The 15,028-nt window shown below is 52.3% G+C and overlaps 2 protein-coding genes across 2 annotated transcripts; both read right to left on the bottom strand.

The window, feature by feature from the left end:
- Positions 1-6,928: 6,928 nt before the first annotated feature.
- LOC135823625 (uncharacterized protein K02A2.6-like) lies at positions 6,929-10,978 on the bottom strand. Its single transcript, XM_065336471.1, has one exon. It carries the CDS (start codon positions 10,976-10,978, stop codon positions 6,929-6,931), a length of 4,050 nt encoding a protein of 1,349 aa, XP_065192543.1.
- Positions 10,979-13,378: 2,400 nt separating this feature from the next.
- On the bottom strand, positions 13,379-14,392 carry LOC135823626 (uncharacterized). The gene has a single exon (XM_065336472.1). It carries the CDS (start codon positions 14,390-14,392, stop codon positions 13,379-13,381), a length of 1,014 nt encoding a protein of 337 aa, XP_065192544.1.
- Between the last annotated feature and the right edge of the window lie 636 nt (positions 14,393-15,028).

Here is a 15,028-nt window from a genome sequence, read left to right on the forward strand (position 1 = left end):
TGAGTTTTTGACTTTGAACTGATCAACTCTCTGCATGCCAGCAAGAGTACATAACCATGATAACCCCTGGGGTTATTTTGTACTCTTGATGCCAGGGCCTAGGGATCGGGAGTCGTATTTTACGACTCCGTGCTGCATGCATGCGCCTGATTGATTTCATAGGTACCTACAAAAAAATATGCATGCACGTTGCAATAAAGTACATGACGTCAGTACGAGATGATTATTTTGGCTATAAAAAAAAGCCAAATCACCTCGTACCAAGAGTCCATAAACGTTTATGGACTCTTGCTCGTACTGACTGTACGTACTTTATTGCAATTAATTATTATTTAAATGACGTTTTTTCAGCCACTTACTTAGCAAGCTACGTCCAAATAAATTGTTGCAAGTGGAAGTGCTATCCTACATGCCTGTTGTCTCAAAAAATGGGAATGATCCCACTTTGGAAAGTGTCTTGAATCATGTCCTACTTTCATAGTATTCTCAGGGTTCAAACAATTGGTGTGTCATTTTTTAACAAATTTGTAAAATGGCATCACAAATTGGGATATTCGGTCATCAATGTTCTTAAGTTGATAGATATCACTTCAAGGAATGCTAGTGGATGAAAATTAATCTGTCAACTGCATTGTATGCTGCCGCAAAGCCGTGTTTTTTGTATTTGTAACTGGTGGCTGTGTCATACGGTAGAATTGGATAGGTAGCATAGCATCGCAGCCATGTTTTCGTTCTCACAGAGTGTATTCCGTGACCTACTGTTAATCATTGTTGTCTTTAGTGATGGCAAGACGGCCTGACGTCGTCCAAAGGCCCTGCGGAAGCAATTCACTGCCCTCCTCGTCCATTCAGTGGCTTATTTTACACATTATACACAAAACAGCAAAGCACCCACCACTAGGTATACCGACGTGACAGGGAGAATTAAATTATATGCACCAAATTTTCTGGTCAATGTTGATCTACATGTACTATAAACTGGCTCTCATTTGCCACCACCCATGTTTCGATACTACCATCCGCTTTCACTAGTCCGCAAATCTATACGTGACCACATAGGGTACCCTGTAAAAAGGCCTTAGCCTAAGGCCTGTGGGGATTGCCCTATTCAAAAATTTTAAAATAATAATAATAATAACAAGAGTACTTATGTACTCTTGATAATAATAATAATAATCCGCGGAGCAGAGAAACAGCCAGAAGAAAAGCAAATTATTTACACATTTTAAAAAAAGCCAAATCACTTCGTACAGTCAGTACGACTCTACGAGTGTTTTTTTTGTTTTTTCATTGAATAAACTGCGGCCTCTTAGTCTTACTTAGTCTTAGCGCGAACAAAACATGACAAGCGCGATATGCGCTATGCATGCATGGCCGGCCGGCGCGGCGCGGGTGCGCTTGGGGAAAACAACCGGTAAGTAATTATTTATATTCACAAAAATATTCACAAAATTTAAAAGATGTCACACGTGTTCAGAGAGCTAGAGAATTACTAGAAAATAATAGCTGTAGCATAGTCCGCACAATCACGGGCCAACTTCCGGGCTCAAACTCAAAGTCATATTCTTTAGAAGCTTATCTCTGGCACATTTTTCATCATTTACATGTATTATCCCAGTTCTGCAAGCTTACAATCATATGCTCAAGCGCAGAGCTCTGCCCTAGACTATGTCTTTTTCTCTTTCTTTGCTCACCTATTGCTCATCACTTCTTTTACAGATTTGGTATTATGGAAAGTTTGGAAACCCCCTCGATAGGCGAAAGCCTTTGGGGAATCCTTAAACAATAAAAATTACAAAAATTACAAAGGGTCACCTTAGCCTCCACGACAGCCAGGGAGGCACAGCCATCCATTGGAGGCTGCCAAACTCGGCGAGCCCCACGCAGACATATGACGCTCGAACGTAGCACTAGCAGGGCGAAAGCCAGCCTGCAGCGGAGATGGGCAATTAGCAAAGAATACGCCTCCCTCCCACGCAGCAACTGGAGGTGTGCATTCCGGCTCACCAGAGCAGCAGCACCCTTGCCGCATCCTCCGCTGGAAGAGAGAACAAAGGGGAGAGAAGTGGACCGCTCCACTTCTCGGACTCTCCGATCGTATCGACGCCGTTCCTCTTGCCCTCGGTGCCGGTAGCAGGGGGAGAGAGAGGAGGTGCGGTTCGAAGACGCATAAGGGTTGAACACCCGTACATCAATAAAAGTGCGTTCGAACCGCCCCCCCCCCCCCCCCTCCTAACTCCACTGGCCACCGCATCCAAATGAGCTTGATCCTCGGTTGATGCTGACCGGAGCTGGAACTGCTCCCCAGTCACGGGTTGGAGATGTGGCTCCACTGCGACGTTGTGGGCGACGCCCTTCAATGAGCTTGCCAGTATGTCGCGCACCTCGTTATGGCGGATCGAAGGGAACCCACCGAAGGGACAGGACAAGGCGTGAGCAGTGGTAGATGCCTTCTCGCAAACACAGGTGGTGGGCAGGCGAGAAGGGGTCCAGCCTTTAACGGAAGCAGAGGCCACCCCCGAATTCCCCCTTCGACAAAGCGAAGCCATGCCGAGCGATGGGTCGGCAGGTGAGCCAGCTTGATGCTCCCTTCTCCTCTGCCAGACTGATAGCGAGATCGAGTTCGCTGTGCTCGGTGCGGAACGTATCGGCAGCAATCTTCAATGCTTTTCTGGCCTCAGAGCGAGCCTGACTCTTGGCCCGGCGGACACAGGCAAGAGTATCATCGAGGTGCTCCTCTTGCGCCATGATCTTGTCATACAGGGCAGTCACGTGGTTAGCCTGGAGGTGCGGGTACTGTGAACCAAAGGTGGTAGGGTTGGCCACGCCAAGGCCTCCACGCCGGCAGGGGAAAGTGAGCAAAATACGCTCGGCTTCACTGGGCGCCGTCCGTCCACTAATGGCACGGATTAGGCGGTGGTGGATGATGTCCTCCAGGGGTGCGGCCTTGCCAGCTGTTCTGCAGCACCATCGAGAACCCGACACAGGAAGGACCACCGGTGTTGGAGGCTGTTCACCAGTGCAGAGAATGCTGCTTGAGGCTGTGATCGGGCGAAATCCGTCAGCTTGCATAGCTCCTGCGACCAGGTGGCCACCTAGTCCTTACAGTGTGGTGTATGGTAGATCTACACTACACTGAACAAGGCGCGGATTTGGTATGATTTTATCATTTACGTACATCATGACGTCAGCTGTATGTTGTTGTTGTTGTTGTTGTTGTTGTTGTTGTTGTTGTTGTTGTTTTGAATTGAATTCTTTATACGTTGTTGTTGTTGTTGTTGTTGTTGTTGTTGTTGTTGTTGTTGTAGTTGTAGTTGTTGTTGTTAGGCATGGGCGGGTAATGCTAGTTATTTGCTGCGATAATGCTAAAGGCAATGCTCATAATATGAGGATATAATGCCACTTATAATGCTCACACTACTCCATAATGCCAGTTTGAAAGTTGGAAAAGTCGATTTAAATTGAAAAACTTAAACAGCAATGAGGAAGCTTCCACTGACAATCCACTGAGAAGGTTGGTTTGCAACGCCAAGTCTCCGGACGAAGCCGGACGGGTTCAGATGCACGATTTTCGGAACTGGACCTAGCCAGCTTCATGCATGACACCGTTGTCGACCGGCAATTATGCTTGTAATGCCAATTTTGCATGCGAAATGGTGTTATAATACCAGCATTATGCCACCTGGAAAAAAGGGACTAAAATGCCAGCCATAATGATTGTCCGCCCATGCCTAGTTGTTGTTGTTGTTGACTTGTTGTTGTTGTTGTTGTTGTTGTTGTTGTTGTTGTTGTTGTTGTTGTTGTTGTTGTTGTTGTTGTTGTTGTTGTTGTTGTTGTTGTTGTTATTGTTGTTGTTTTTACGTTCACATTCGATATTCCCAGCTCGAAAATAATGAAGAAAGACAATGGTGTACCGGTACTAGGACAAACGTGACAACTACAGAGCAGGGGCTGCACGGAGATGCAGCCGCGGTGATGGTGCATGGTCACAGTGGCCGGGTATTGATGGCTCTGCCGATCTGAGGTCTCGGCATCGCGGCCAAAAACACGCACCAAAAAACAAAAGATAGAACTGTACGAGTCAGCAAGATGAAAAGAAAGGAAGGGTTATCACCAGTGAGTAAGGGTGCCGCTCGAGCCAAACAAGCCTGGGCTTCCTGCGCTGTGCAGCGCACATTCTCTCTCCAGCCGGCCGCACCACGGTATACAAGGCATTTGTTCGACCGGTTTATGGAGTATGCCCCCCTCATCTGGATAGGTGCTCCGGCCAGCTACCTACAACGCCTGGATCATATCCAACGCTGTGCTCTGCGAATCATCGGTCCAGGTGCACTACCTAGCCTGGCCATCCGTCGTACTGTTGCCTCGCTGGCCTGCCTATACAAGCTGCGTTACTTGCCTGGCCCTCCACAGCTGCTCTCTGTTTTGCCACCGCGCCATTTCCCCTCATCCAGCCCCAGAACTCGCAGCGAGCATGGTAGTGTCATTGACCATGACCACCATACCAGCTCCAACACCAGCTGCTTGCATCTGTCCCGCTGGCATTGAAGCGCTCGTTCCCACCCTGCAGTATTGGTGACTGGAACTCCCTCCCCGCCGCTCTTCTGTCACAGCCTCCCCACAGCAAGGGAATGCAAGCATTCAAAACTAACGGTTTATCGCCATCTGCGAAGCACAAACTGGCTCTGGGCAGTCGGCTCGCTATGATGCTGCTCTCATCTATCCCTATCTATGCACTACAACTGGCTCGGACAATCGACTCGCCATGATAAGCCATGACGATGCTCCTCTCAGTTACAACTTTAGTGCTTCGCTAGATTCAACTCAGCCGTGCAACGGGTCGTGGAACACAATGTTTTATTACAACTAAGAAAGCACTAATTCAAGTTGAGTCGGAATGGAAAAGATTACGATTGCCTCTCTATAATATGCAAGCGAATGCAGCTTATATAGGGTAGAGAGAGAAGCGTTAGCAATTGTGCGTTGCGGTAGAAAGTGCAAGAAGGAAACGGATGTGGTCATGAGAATTGCAATTGCTGATGTAAGTACAAAGCAGTATTGCATCATGTAGGTGCAATCAGTATTGCATCATGTAGGTGCAATCAGTATTGCATCATGACATGCAAGAGAGAAAGAACATGGAAAAACGTCATACGCTCGATGTGGCAAATGGGTAATGTGTAAGTGATGTAATCACTACGTAATCAAAAGGGAAGTAACTAGAATTTGCCTATGCAATCATTGCGTAATGTCACGTGTGCATGGACTGTAGAATGTTCGTGAATATGCACTACAGAGCTCCCCACCTAGTGGATTTCCGGGGGAAATGCACGATATGAAAATGACATGCGCAATGGTTCAAGTCAAGGTAATGTAACCTACAATATCTGAATGGAATGTAACACGAGAGTGGCTCAATAGTATGAGGGAAAGCGCACTTGACGACCGGAGCGGGTCTGTCGTGGTGGGAGGACATCATGAGCGAGAGACGGCGTCGGGGCAGGACGAGCCGATGCATCTTCTTCACCATCGATGTAGGCTGGCTTCAGACGGTCAATAGAGACAGCGTCTGTGCGGCCGTTGAGGTCGATGGTGAAGTGTTTGTCCGTACGACGGAGAACCTTGTGGGGGCCAGAATATGGACGTTGTAGCGGTGTGCGAACGGAGTCCTGGCGAAGGAACACATGGCTGCAGGTGGCGAGGTCGGCAGGAACAAATACGGATCGGCCAGATGGGTGGCGGGGCTGTGTAGGGCGGAGTTCAGCCATGGCTTGCTTCAGCCGACTAACATAGGATGTGGGATCTGGAAACTGCTCATGTGTCTCGATGAACAGATCGCTGGGTAGACGGAGTTGACAACCGTAGACTAGTTCAGCAACCGAACAGTTTAGATCAGCCTTGAGGGAAGAACGAATTCCCAGTAGAATCAGCGGTAGATGTTCGGTCCAGCGGCGGGGGTTGTCTGAAGAACGTATGGCGGCTTTCAGCTGTCGGTGAAACCGTTCAACCAACCCGTTAGCGGCAGGATGGTAGGCGGTTGTACGGATGCGGGACGTACCCAGGAGAGACATCAGCGAGGACCACAGGGACGATTCGAACTGGGAACCACGGTCGGTAGTTAGAAGAGTCGGTACACCATAGCGGGAAACCCAGGAACTCACGAAGTGGCGAGCGACGGTCTCGGCGGTGATGTCGGGTATGGGAATGGCCTCGGGCCAACGAGTGAAACGGTCGACCATTGTTAGGAGGTACGAGAACTCGTTAGACGGTGGAAGCGGTCCCACAATATCGATGTGGACGTGCGAGAATCGGGCATCTGGTTTTCGGAACTTGGCGAGTGGAGTGGTCGTGTGTCGGTGGACTTTGGTTTGCTGGCAAGCGATACAGGAGCGGCACCACGCAGCGATGTCTTTGTTCATTGACGGCCAAACGTAGCGGCTGGTGATGAGCTGCCGGGTGTGTTGCGTTACTGCAACAGCACTAAGGGTAAATGCCCATGCACACTCTCTCAGTCCAACACAACCATCACACTCCGGTAGGAATTACAAACTATACTTGATGAAGACAGAAGGAGAAGTGGAGAACACGGGGAACAGAGTAGGCATGTAAACAGCACAGGCACGCAACAGTTACCGCTGGTGCATGTGCGTACGCGAAGGTGTGAAATAGGAAGCGGGGTCAAATTACATATGGATGCACCATGCCAAATATATAGGCACAGGTAGGTGACTGTACATCTCCCCCCGAAAAAAATGCGAACGGAGGGACACGAGAAAGTGTGGAGCAAAGGAGAGAGGAAAAGGAGCGATAGCAGTTCTGGAGCGGGTACCAACGTGAGCATTACTCAGAATGATAGAGAGAAAAAAAACATGAAAGGAACACAGTCATAGTTCAACTGGAACACATGGAGTAAACAGTGTTACTGTGTTCAGGTATTGGCAGCATAGCGTTGCGGCGCATGGCGAACACGGCTGGATGGTGGTCTGCGACCGGGTGGCAGAGGCTTAGCAACTCGAGGAGACTGCGGCACAGGCAGAAGAGGCGGCAGAGTAGAGTTAGCTGGTGGTTGCAGGGCAACACGGACGGGAGCAGGAACACCGTAGTCAACCTCGTACATGGGCTCAATGGAGGAGGATGAGCTGGAGGGAACAGGGCGTTTGGCTGACGCGGATGGCGTCGATGGCAACGCACGCATGTGGCGACGATTTCGGCGGACAGATGACCCAGGAGTGAGGTCGATCGTGTAAGAGCGTTCGGACAGGCGGTTCTGGACGTGTCCTGTTTTGTCCATATCGGGGACATACACAGGAGCACCAGGGGCGAGAACAGGCAGCAGTCGAGCACGGTGGCGTTGATTGTAGCGATCAGCCTGCCGAGACCTGGAAGATGCTTCCTTGTCGGCAAGGGCGGTCAAATCAGGCCACGCTGGAGCAGGGAGGGGTCCTGGTAGCCGGGAGCGGATTTGGCGGCCGAACAACAGCTGTGACGGTGAATAACCGTTGGCCAATGGCGTAGACCGGTAGGCCAAGAGAGCGGAAGGCAAGTCATCATTCTTGAGGATGAGCTGCTTGGCTGTCTGAACGGCACGTTCTGCAGCGCCGTTGCTTTGGGCGAAGCGAGGACTTGACGTGCGATGGGCAAACCCAAGCTCGGCAGCAAATGCACGGAAGCTGGCACTAGCAAATTGTGGACCGTTATCAGACACTAGCGTGTGTGGAATACCATGGGTAGAAAACACGGAGTGGAGACAGGCAATCACAGCGGCAGACGTAGTAGTGGTAAGTTGTTTGACTTCGATGTAGCGCGAGAAATAGTCGACAACAACTAGGTAAGTGGATCCTTTGGCTGCACACAGATCACACGCGATCTTTGACCATGGAAGAGATGGGAACTCGGACGAGATGAGCGGCTCGGCTGGGTTAGGACGGGCCTTGGCACAGGTGGCACAAGACATCACATACGACTCAATGTCCGTAGACATACCAGGCCACCACATCACAGCACGCGCACGAGCACGACACTTACCAACGCCTTGGTGACCCTCGTGAGCACTGGCAAGGGTGGCGTTGCGCTGGGATGCAGGGATGATGACACGTTGGCCACGGAATATGAGACCATCAGCAGTTGAGAGCTCATCGCGAACAGCGAAGTACGGGCGGAGGCTAGCGGGGACCGAGGTGGGCTTGGCTGGCCACCCGTTGAGGATGAGGGCACGGAGGCGACACATGTCGGCATCAGCGTTGGTCGCGTTCCGAACGTCGACCAAGAGCGGGTCGGTGGAGCAATGCGATGTGACGGCAGACACATGCAGCTGTACTTCATCAGCAAGATCACTAGTAGGCGAGGACTCTTGCGGAGCTCGGGATAGGGTGTCGGCAATGACGAGTGATTTGCCAGGCACGTGGATAGCGGTTGGGTTGTACCTCATCAGCCGCATCAGGAGTCTCTGGCATCGCAGAGGAGAGCGGGCGAGATCAGCGGAGTTGATGAGAGGCACGAGAGGCTTGTGGTCAGTCTCGACTGTGAACTGAGGACCGCCGTAGATGTAGTGGTGGAAATGCTCGCATGCCCAAACGATGGCGAGACACTCTTTCTCAATCTGGGCATAGCGCTGCTCAGTAGGTGATAGAGAGCGGGACGCATAGGCAACAGGGCGCCAGCGGGAGCCATCAGGCTGCAGGAGGACAGCACCCAGTCCGTAGCTACTGGCATCAGCACTAATACGGACGGGCTGGTCGGGCGAGAACAGTGCCAAGCAGGGAGCAGTAGTAGCGAGTTCCTTGAGGCGACAGAAGGCAGTTTCTTGCTGGGTGTCCCACTGCCAGGCGGTGTCGGCCTTCAGTAGAGCACGGAGCGGGGCACTGACATTGGCCATATCTGGCACAAACTTCGACAGAAACGTGAACATACCCATAGCACGGCGTAACTCGGGCACATTGGTCGGTGACTTCAGAGCTTGGATGGCAGACACCTTGGCTGGGTCTGGGCGGACACCGTCAGCACCGATGAGGTGACCCAGGAACGTCAGGGACTTCATACGGAGGCGACTCTTGGCGGGGTTGAGGAGTACGCCTGCAGAAGCGAGAGCTGCGTGGACAGCAGTGAGGGCAGCATCGTGCTCAGCTAGAGTGGCACCGAACACGAGGATGTCATCCATGAAGACGACCACGTTGGGAATGTGCCCAACGATTTCCAGTAGGCGACGCTGGAAAACCTCTGGCGCACTGGTGATACCAAAGGGTAGACGGTTGAAGTGAAACCGGCCAAACGGTGTCATGAACGTAGTGAGTGACGCACTGTCGTCAGCAAGTGGCACTTGCCAGAACCCAGACGCCGTGTCAAGCGACGAGAAGACCTTGGCTCCGGACAGCTTGCCCAGGGTGTCTTCGATGGTCGGCAGAGTGAAGTGTGAACGCTTCACGGACTGGTTCAGGCGTTTGAGATCCACGCAGATGCGGACGGAGCCATTCTTCTTGAGCACGGGCACCATGGGCGCACACCAGTCGGTCGGATCGGTGACTGGAGAGATGACTCCCATCTGGACCATCCGGTCAAGTTCGGTCTTGACCTTGGCTTGCAGGTGGATGGGAACTCGTCGTGCGGTCTGGCAGTGATATGGTTGGGCATTGTCTTGCAGCTCGATGGTAGCTGCAGGACCGGACATGCGACCAATGACAGGAGGAGCGGACGGAGGGCTTGCGGATGCCTCGGATACATCGCAAGACAGGAGGTTCAGGTCCTGGCACACACTGCGGCTCAGGAGGTTGCTGGGGCCATCAACAACAATAACACGGAAAGTGACGTTGCGGTCCTTCCAGGAGCTGGCAGCAACAAATGCGCCGTGTATGGGTAGAGGTTGGCCGTCAGGTCCAGTGACCTTAGTGGAGATCGGCGTGAGCTTAGGTTGAGGACTGAGGCTATTGTAGGACGGCAGTGACAGGAGTGTGCAGTCTGCGCCAGAGTCCAGCTTGAACAACACTGACTGGCCATTGATAGGGAGCTCAACAAGCCAGGGTTCAGTTGAGTCAGGAATGGATACTGAACTCAAAACACAGATACTGGGTTCCTGTGACTCGGATGAAGCACTACCCATAAAACAACTCGCACTAGCACTAGCAGAATCACTCACCGGATGGTCAGACATCTCGCTCGCGCCCACTTGACGAGAGCTACGACACACTTTGGCAAAGTGACCACGACGCTGGCACTTACGGCACTCGACGGACCAAGCAGGACACTCGCGGCGCGAGTGACCACTAGATGAGCCACAGCCGGAGCAGGGAGCGCGCGGAGCAGAGGTTGCTGGAGGGCCACGTGTCGAGTAGCTAGGCGCGGACTGGCGAGATGCAGCCGGAGCATTCTTCGGTCTGCCAGTTCCACGAGATTGTTTGTGATGTCCGCGAGCGACAGCGGCAGCGACGGAGGGCTGAGTGGCTGCGGAGCGCTGAGTGGCTAGCTGGATTTCGAGGGTCTCAGCTGCCTTGGCCTCCTTGAGAACATCGGCGAGGGTGAGGGAGCCTATGTCCTTTTTCTGCATTGCCTTACTCACTTCAGAATCAGCCATGTGGGCGACGAGGTGATCGCGGATCCGTTCTGACGGCTTGTCGAAACGGCATCTCGCCGCGACAGAGTGGAGTCGGCTTGAGAACGTGGCTACGGACTCACCGGGGAGCTGGCGGAGACGAGCGAACTGCGTCCGTTCGTGGATAACATTGTCCGCAGGTGCAAAGTACTTGTCGAAAGCATCGACCACTTTATCGAAGTCGTCCTTGTCGGAATCTTGGGCGAAGGACAACTCACGCTGGAAGATATCATCCGCAGTTGGGCCCAGAGAGTAGATGAGAGTGGAGATTTGGACATCTGCGGATTCGGAAGAGAGTTTGGTAGCAATCTGGAAGCGTGTGAATCGGCTTTTCCAGCGGGGCCAATTCTCAGGTGCGGAAAAGTCGAAGCTTTCAGGGGGCTGAAATTTCGCCATGGCGAGCGGGTCCGGTGGCGAGGGTTCGGGGTACCAGTTCTGACACCAAGTGTTGCGTTACTGCAACAGCACTAAGGGTAAATGCCCATGCACACTCTCTCAGTCCAACACAACCATCACACTCCGGTAGGAATTACAAACTATACTTGATGAAGACAGAAGGAGAAGTGGAGAACACGGGGAACAGAGTAGGCATGTAAACAGCACAGGCACGCAACAGTTACCGCTGGTGCATGTGCGTACGCGAAGGTGTGAAATAGGAAGCGGGGTCAAATTACATATGGATGCACCATGCCAAATATATAGGCACAGGTAGGTGACTGTACAGGGTGGTCCGGTGTCCGGGGTGAGAGAGGTTGTGGAGTGAGTCGAAGATATCTCGTCTGAACTGGCTTGGGACGAATGGACGAGCGGAGCCAGTGGAGATATCACACGTCATCGGTGTGTTAACCATGGGAAACTGGATGTCTTTGAAGACGAGTGATGTTGACGGAGGGACAGTGTGACGGAGCTTGGAGAGTTCCTTGTCGGCCCGTTGAGCGAGGGCGAGGCTGCCGAAGTCCAGGCTGGCAATGGTTGCGATGGCGTCATCGGGTAGGTCACAACGCGAGAGTGCGTCAGCTGCAGCGTTTTCCTTACCAGGGACGTATCGAAGATCAGTGGTAAACTCGGCAATGTAGCTGAGGTGTCGTTGCTGGCGAGGACTGTGTTGTTGCGAGTGGCTTCGGATAGCGTGGATCAGTGGCTTATGGTCGGTGCAGACGTGGAACGGACGGCCTTCCAGGAAATGACGGAAGTGTTTGATGGCGAGGTATATGGCTAGTAATTCTCGGCAGAACGTACTATAGCGGGTCTCGGCCGGCTTTAGCTTGCGTGAGAAGAACGAGACAGGCAGGGACTCACCGTTGATGTGTTGTTGTAGAACAGCGCCGACGGCAACATTGGATGCATCAACCATCATGCTGTAGGCAGCGTCAGGGCTAGGGTGGTAGAGGGTGACTTCGTGGACTAAGGCGCTGCGGGTCGAATCAAAGGCCTCGCGTGCCTCATCCGTCCACTCAAGCGGGCCCTTGCTCTTCGGCCGACCTTGTAACATGGCGTTGAGTGGTGCAAGGCGGGTTGCGAGGTTGCGCTGGAACCGGTGGTAGAAGTTGACCAGGCCTAGGAATTCTCGTAGCTTACGGACACTGGTCGGTAGCGAAAACTCCTTGATAGCTTGGACTCGGGTCGGTAGGGGTTGAATACCGGTGGCATCAACGTGGTGGCCCAGAAAGTCTAGTTCGGATACGCCAAACCGGGACTTCTGTACGTTGATGATGATACCGTGATCAACTAGGCGTTGGAACAGGCAGCGGAGGTGGCGTTCATGTTCAGCGGGGCTAGCACTAGCGACTAAGAGATCATCAATGTAAGCAAAGCAAAATGGAAGGTCGGCAGTGATCTGGTCAATGAAGCGTTGAAAGGTTTGGGCAGCGTTGCGTAAACCAAAGGGCATTCGGACAAACTCAAATAGGCCAAAAGGTGTGGTAATGGCAGTCTTGGGGATATCATCAGGATGGACTGGGATTTGGTGATATGCTCGGACTAAATCTATCTTGGAGAAGATGGTCGTGCCATGCAAATGGGAAGTGAAGTCTTGCAGATGAGGAATGGGGTAGCGATCGGGGACTGTACAGTTATTCAAGGCTCGGTAGTCGCCGCAAGGGCGCCAGTCACCAGAGGGTTTCGGGACCATATGCAGCGGGGAAGACCAACAGCTTGCAGACGGGCGAACAATGCCCAGTGTGAGCATGTGCTGAAATTCAGCTTTAGCAGTGGCAAGGCGATCAGGAGCTAAGCGGCGGGGTCTAGCATGCACGGGATGGCCATTAGTGACTATGCGATGGGTAACATTGTGCTTGGATGGCGACTCACCAGTAGCAGGTCGAACAAGGTCTGGAAACTCGGCCAGGAGAGACGAATATCGGTTCGGTTGATCGGTTGCGAGGAGGTTGGCTGCAGAATCCGTGACATCGGCGGCCACTCCGTTGATGCGTAGATTGGTCGAGGAGTCCTGCAGTTGTCCCGTTGCAAGATCGACAGTCAGCTTGTAGTGGCACAGGAAATCGGCTCCGAGGATAGGGTAATTGACATCGGCGACAACGAACACCCATTTGAACGACCGACGGAGACCAATGTCAAGCTCAAGGAATTGTTGACCATGCGTTTCTATAGTACTGTGATTGGCGGCACGAAGACTAGGGCTATGACAACGTTTTACAGAGGTAGCAAAGGACGGAGGAAGTACACTTACTGAGGCGCCGGTGTCGATCAGGAAATTTATTCCGTTGACACGGTCACGCATATACAGGAGGCGACCTTCAGAAGTGGAGGTGGAGCCAGCCGGGCTAGTGGTCGCGATTAGTGGCTGGCGGTCCCGTTTCCCGACATACGGCATGGAGATCGGCAACGTCGAGCTTTGTCACCAAACTTGGCGTGGAACCAGCAGACGTCGTCGCTATCGGTGTCCTCAATGCGTACGGCGCGGCTGGGAGAGCGGGAAGCGCTGCGTCCAGTGCGCCGATCCCGTGTTGGAAATCCCGCCGTTTTGATGGGGCAATCGTCACGTCCACGGGAGCGCACCTTGGTTAGTGCTTGTACAGTCAGACACAGCTTGTCCAAGTCCGAACGGAGTAGCGACAGCTGAGTCGTCGAGTCAGAGCTGGGGCTGAAACAAGTGGTAGCACTTGAGGCAGTTGAGCCGACTGTAGCAGTTTTTGAAGTGGCCTTTTCCGAAACTGCGTGTACTTGAGTGTTCGCTGATGGGACTGTAGACTCGGCCACTTTGTCAGCGAGGGCCGCTAACTCCTCCAGAGACAGAGTCGTAGGTGTAGCTGCTAGAATCTGACGGACAGCTGGGGGTAGACGTTGCACGAAGAGTTCCCGCAAGATAGAAGGGTCAAGCGATTTTCCTCCCAGTAGCTGCTGCATTCTGCGTAGGACCTTGCTGGGTTTGCTGTCACCGACGTCGGCGGTTGACAACAGCTCTCGAAGACGGATTTGCTCCGACTTTTGCGTCCGTGTTGTGAGTGCAGCCCTCAGCTTGGCGTAGGGTTCGTCTTCCGGTGGAGCGATCAACAGGTCACGGATCTCTGTTGCAAACTCCGGAGCTAGCGATGACACGATCACATTGTACCGTGCTCGGGAGGTGTTAATCCGGTGGTTGGAGAAGTGAGCTTCAGCCTGCGCAAACCATAACTGCGGGTCACCTGGCCAGAACGGCGGCAGTTTGAAGTTGACTGGCGCGATGGTCCTTGCGGCAGGGCCGTCTTGGGCCGGAGCGTCTGGTGGACCAGCGTTTCCAGCGGGGTTTGCAGCTTGGTCTGGAGCGGCATTAGCCTCGAGAGCGGGAGCGGGTTGCTCGTTGTCGGACATTTCTAAAAATTGCACAGAACGTTGAATCAGGTCGGAAATCGATCACGTCGGGGTCACCAATTTAGTGCTTCGCTAGATTCAACTCAGCCGTGCAACGGGTCGTGGAACACAATGTTTTATTACAACTAAGAAAGCACTAATTCAAGTTGAGTCGGAATGGAAAAGATTACGATTGCCTCTCTATAATATGCAAGCGAATGCAGCTTATATAGGGTAGAGAGAGAAGCGTTAGCAATTGTGCGTTGCGGTAGAAAGTGCAAGAAGGAAACGGATGTGGTCATGAGAATTGCAATTGCTGATGTAAGTACAAAGCAGTATTGCATCATGTAGGTGCAATCAGTATTGCATCATGTAGGTGCAATCAGTATTGCATCATGACATGCAAGAGAGAAAGAACATGGAAAAACGTCATACGCTCGATGTGGCAAATGGGTAATGTGTAAGTGATGTAATCACTACGTAATCAAAAGGGAAGTAACTAGAATTTGCCTATGCAATCATTGCGTAATGTCACGTGTGCATGGACTGTAGAATGTTCGTGAATATGCACTACACAACCCTTGTAATTTGTTTTAATATTAAAATAGTCTCACAGTTTCTCCCACACACTCCCTGGTGTTAACCCTTCCTTTCTTT

The sequence above is a fragment of the Sycon ciliatum genome, chromosome 8 (genome assembly GCF_964019385.1).
Source record: "Sycon ciliatum chromosome 8, ocSycCili1.1, whole genome shotgun sequence".
In the NCBI taxonomy this organism is placed as follows: Eukaryota; Metazoa; Porifera; class Calcarea; order Leucosolenida; family Sycettidae; genus Sycon; species Sycon ciliatum.